We start from the raw sequence: 4,000 nt of genomic DNA, 5'->3' as shown, positions 1-4,000 counted from the left end.
CATGAACCTAAGGAGTGTATTCAGCACTAGCAGTTTGAAAGAAATCAGCTGCAGCTTTACAGGACTATTAAAATCTCGTTATCTTGTTCTCTCTTAAGGTCCCCAGCATCAAAAAAGGAAAAACTGGCTCAGACCAGGACATGAACTGCTCACTACCAAAACTCATTCCTTTGGGTTAATATTTTAACTGCTCACTTACTAAAAAACTCAAAATCCAAGAACCATAAAATTCTCAAGACGTTCCCTGACCCAGCACTTTCACTGTGATTTTGCAGTGTTCTGGGATGTTTTGTCAGACCAGTGCCAGAACGCAGATAAAACATGGAAGTGGGTGAGAAAGTCACAGTTAACCTCACACAATTCTACAGAAAAATGATACCTGCCTCTTCCTTACTGAGGTCCCATTTGCCGTCATCTCTTGTCTCCCTGAGATGAGGACACTGCAGCTCAGCTGTTGGAAGAAGCCCAGAAACCATTTTATTCTGGCATCTTTGTATGACACGCTCTTTTCCAAGCTTTCCCTCTTCTTCCTCATTTCTGCCTGCTCAACTCTACAATGTGGGGAAAGACACTTCCCAGCAAGAGCTAACATGGGGAGCAGCTGAGGGTGAAAGTAAGGAGTAGAGCCTACAAGAATGCCTAGCAGTGATCAGTAAGGCCCAAAAAAGGAGAGCTGGGGCACAGGGCACAACAGGATTGCTCTAAAGAAAACAAAGACTTTGGCAATAATTCCAGTTTGTTACTTCACTGAGCAGAAGGATGGCCAAGAAATGAGCAGACCAGAATTAAAGCTACATAATTTTCTACATGTCTTATATTCAGTTCAAGTTGGTCAAGCCCTTTGCATTCCAGTGACAAAACCAGGGATGTCCACCCTCTTCCCTGCAGCAAAGAGCAGTAATTTTGAGTTACATGTGTATCTCACACTCAGTTCACCTGTTTATTATCATAGTTTTCAAAAACTTTTAGTTGAAGAGACCTTCTGAGAAAATGCAGAGACCTGGCCAGCCATGATATGTGTATCTCCAAACACTGAGAGCTGAGAAAACAAAAACAATGTTGTAAGCCAATAAAGTGACACTTATCAAAAAAGACTTTGACACATTTTATTGACCAGATAATGTCTAGTGCTACTATCCTGATACATAAATTTGTGTTTGGTATTATATTTCTGATAGAGAGATTTTGCACACATAGAAGATGTTTATGCTGCATAGGGAATAATCAATTTCAGACAGTAACTAGAAGGGATACTTTCAAATATCTTGAGACCTCAAGTCATAAACAAATAAAAATCTGATCAGAATTACACACTCTTCAGCCTCGTGTTCCCATGGAGTTCCACCTCCCAAAGGCATGCTCTTAGTTCCTCTGAGCTTCTGTGTCTGGGACCTGACAAAGTCACTAAATGGAAAGGAAACTGATAAATGTTTTAATTGTCTTAAGGCAGTGGAAGGCAGAGATAACATTATACATGAAAAGAACCATTTTTTGTTTTAATAAAATCTCACGTATATTCCAGTTACAAAGTGACAAAGCAAAAGGGTCCTAAACACCAAAACACTTCCCTTCAGGGTGAGGTATACTACAATAGAAGTGGTAAGGTGCTGGGTTCAATAGGCAGAACATTGTCAAGGTAGTATGTCAGCTGCGTACAACTACCACAGCTCCTGAGCAGAGGACAGCGAGCTGAAAACGTCAGCCACAGAACGCAGTCAGGCGCTGTATTTTGTCAACACTCCCTGTAACAGTAGGGTGAGGAAAAGCACTCTGAACCACTGCATAAACTCTCTCCACTACACACTTCCATCAGTGCACAAACACTCAACCATGAAAATCTTGCGGACAAATAAAACTTTGTAGAAGCAGTCACACAGACTGGCAATGGTAAAGCACCTAGCACAAGATCTGACGGGAGCCTTAGATAAGCCATCGTATAAATGCATAGACTTCCCTCAATATAATCACCTCTTTTGGGAAAGGGCTTTGGGGAACCTGAAAATAGAAGAATTTGAAGGAATACTTGCTAGTCTTCTTAGTCAGCCTGGGACACTTCTGCTGGTACACAGAACCAGAAAGAAGGATCCTTCTCCTTTGCAAAGTGTGGGGAAATCTGGACAAACCTGAGTACCTCTGTGGTCCTCAATAAAGCCAAATGTGCTCTGGAATTAAACAAAGTTTTCACTGCTACATGTGATGACAAGAGAATTTTGACTAGGTTCTTGTAAGTATGGCCATCACCAGACTGTTAAATGCAAAACCAGGGTCTTAGTCATAGGCAGCTGGAGAGCCTCTGGGCTGCAAGACTGGCTTGAGACAAAGACCTTGAACTATTTCAGTAAAATCTGTATGGCCAATTGCCCCACTCGTCAGCTTGTATGCACAGGAAGCAAAGGTAGAAGAGAATCACAGAGGTGAAGGTGCAGAATTACACAGATAAGATCATAAGAATAAACAAGAGGATGGAGCTGGTCATTTCTGGGTTGTGTCTTCGCCAGAGCTTTGTTCCAATGGGTGGCTCGCAGAATCACAGGAAAGTCATGACAGTTCTGTTCTTGCCAATCTGCCAGGGCTCCAGTGGGTAGAAGCGGATGAGAATCCTTTTTGAATATAAGAGGAAAAATACAGTGGAAAGGAAAAGTTATTATTTTACAATGAATTATCCCTACCCAGTTTGCAGCAAGCTAGAAATTCTGCACTAAGCTCTCACCAGCTCTCACTCCAAGGTATTCATTTAACAGAAGCAAATACAGGCTGTGTACAGGCAGGGTAYAAACAGGTGCTAAACTTTGCCCACATAAACAGAAAAGCAGATTGAATTTGAACCCTGTTTGCATGTGATACTTGTCCCTTTCAGAAGCACCCAAGCATCTCATAATCTGCTCATGCGTTTATCCTGACAGCACCCCAAGAGGTAGGGAAATGCTATTATTCTTGTGAGGAGAATTCCCTTGGGAGGGAAGAGGGGCAGAGGGAGATGTGGCTTACCTTCAGGAACAACTTGGTTTCAGCATTTGGCATGGCTACCCCATTGTGAAGCTCTACAGAACACCAGTTTGCGCTGGGTTTTGCCCCAGTTATGCCAAATRGAATTACTCATGTTCAGAGAACAGGAGTTCCCAGACTGTTCAGTGCGTGCAAACCACAAACCACTGGGTTTTTACCTGCGCTGTACCTAACCCGGCTGTCCAGGATTCAGCATCCAAGAGCACTTCATGTTTGCCATCTAGTCTTGGATCTATGTTAGGCCTTAATCTCACAGAGAACATGGGAATTTACATCACCAACATTTTGAACGTCTTGTTTTGCTTTTGTTTGCTGCATTCCATATATTCACAGATCCCGAGGCTGGAACGAACCACTGTGCCAACAGTTCTGTGACTTCAACCCACCACAAACCTGTGCTGCTGGCAGAAGCAGTGGTCTCCATCTCCCCGCGCATGGCGGAGGCACTGGCACCCATCCCGCCCCATGGGGAGTGGGATGGAGGGATTTACACCACCGAAACTTACCCTGACCAAACACAAATACTTATTAACCGAGGGGGGCTCGCTGCCTGGTTCATCGGGGCTCCGTGGCGTTGGTGCCAGCACGCGAAGCAGCAGGAACGAGCGGCGGGAGCCGGGGCGGGGGGAGCTGCCCCTTTCCCCTTTTGCTTTTGGGGAGCACCCCCAAAGCCGCTGCGTGACCAGGCGACTGGGCCGGGCCGCTCTGCGCTGGCTCGCACCCAACCGCCCGGGGCAGGAGCTGCCACCGACCCCGTGTCGCCCCCCAAACCCGACAGGCGCCGGGCCGGGCCGGACTCACCGCTCGGCGCCCAGGCCCAGCTCGGCCGTGAGGAAGTCGAAGAAGCGGGCGCTGTGCGCGCGGTTCTGCTCCGCCGAGCCCACCACGCCGACGGAGGAGACGAGCAGCTGGGCGCAGGGCTCCGCCGAGCCCGCCAGCACCATGGGCAGCCCGGGCCGCACCGTCACCGTCACCCGCTGCGGGGGCACAAGCT

The 4,000-nt window shown here is 46.9% G+C and overlaps 1 protein-coding gene across 1 annotated transcript in view; it reads right to left on the bottom strand.

Moving 5' to 3' along the window:
• Positions 1-1,109: 1,109 nt before the first annotated feature.
• The window catches only part of DDT (D-dopachrome tautomerase), a 4,334-nt gene continuing 1,443 nt past the window's right edge, over positions 1,110-4,000 (bottom strand). The window contains exons 2-3 of the mRNA XM_026075258.1: positions 3,808-3,998; positions 1,110-2,600 (exon numbers count right to left, since the gene is read on the bottom strand). Of these exons, the coding sequence (XP_025931043.1) occupies positions 2,528-2,600; positions 3,808-3,998 (264 nt within the window). The 3' untranslated portion in view covers positions 1,110-2,527. The remainder of the gene's footprint in view (positions 2,601-3,807; positions 3,999-4,000) is intronic.

This window comes from Apteryx rowi, unplaced genomic scaffold (assembly GCF_003343035.1).
Source record: "Apteryx rowi isolate R43461 unplaced genomic scaffold, aptRow1 scaffold_40, whole genome shotgun sequence".
Lineage (NCBI taxonomy): Eukaryota > Metazoa > Chordata > Aves > Apterygiformes > Apterygidae > Apteryx > Apteryx rowi.
The sequence above is the reverse complement of the archived record's forward strand: the minus strand, read 5'-3'. Positions and strand labels throughout refer to the sequence as shown.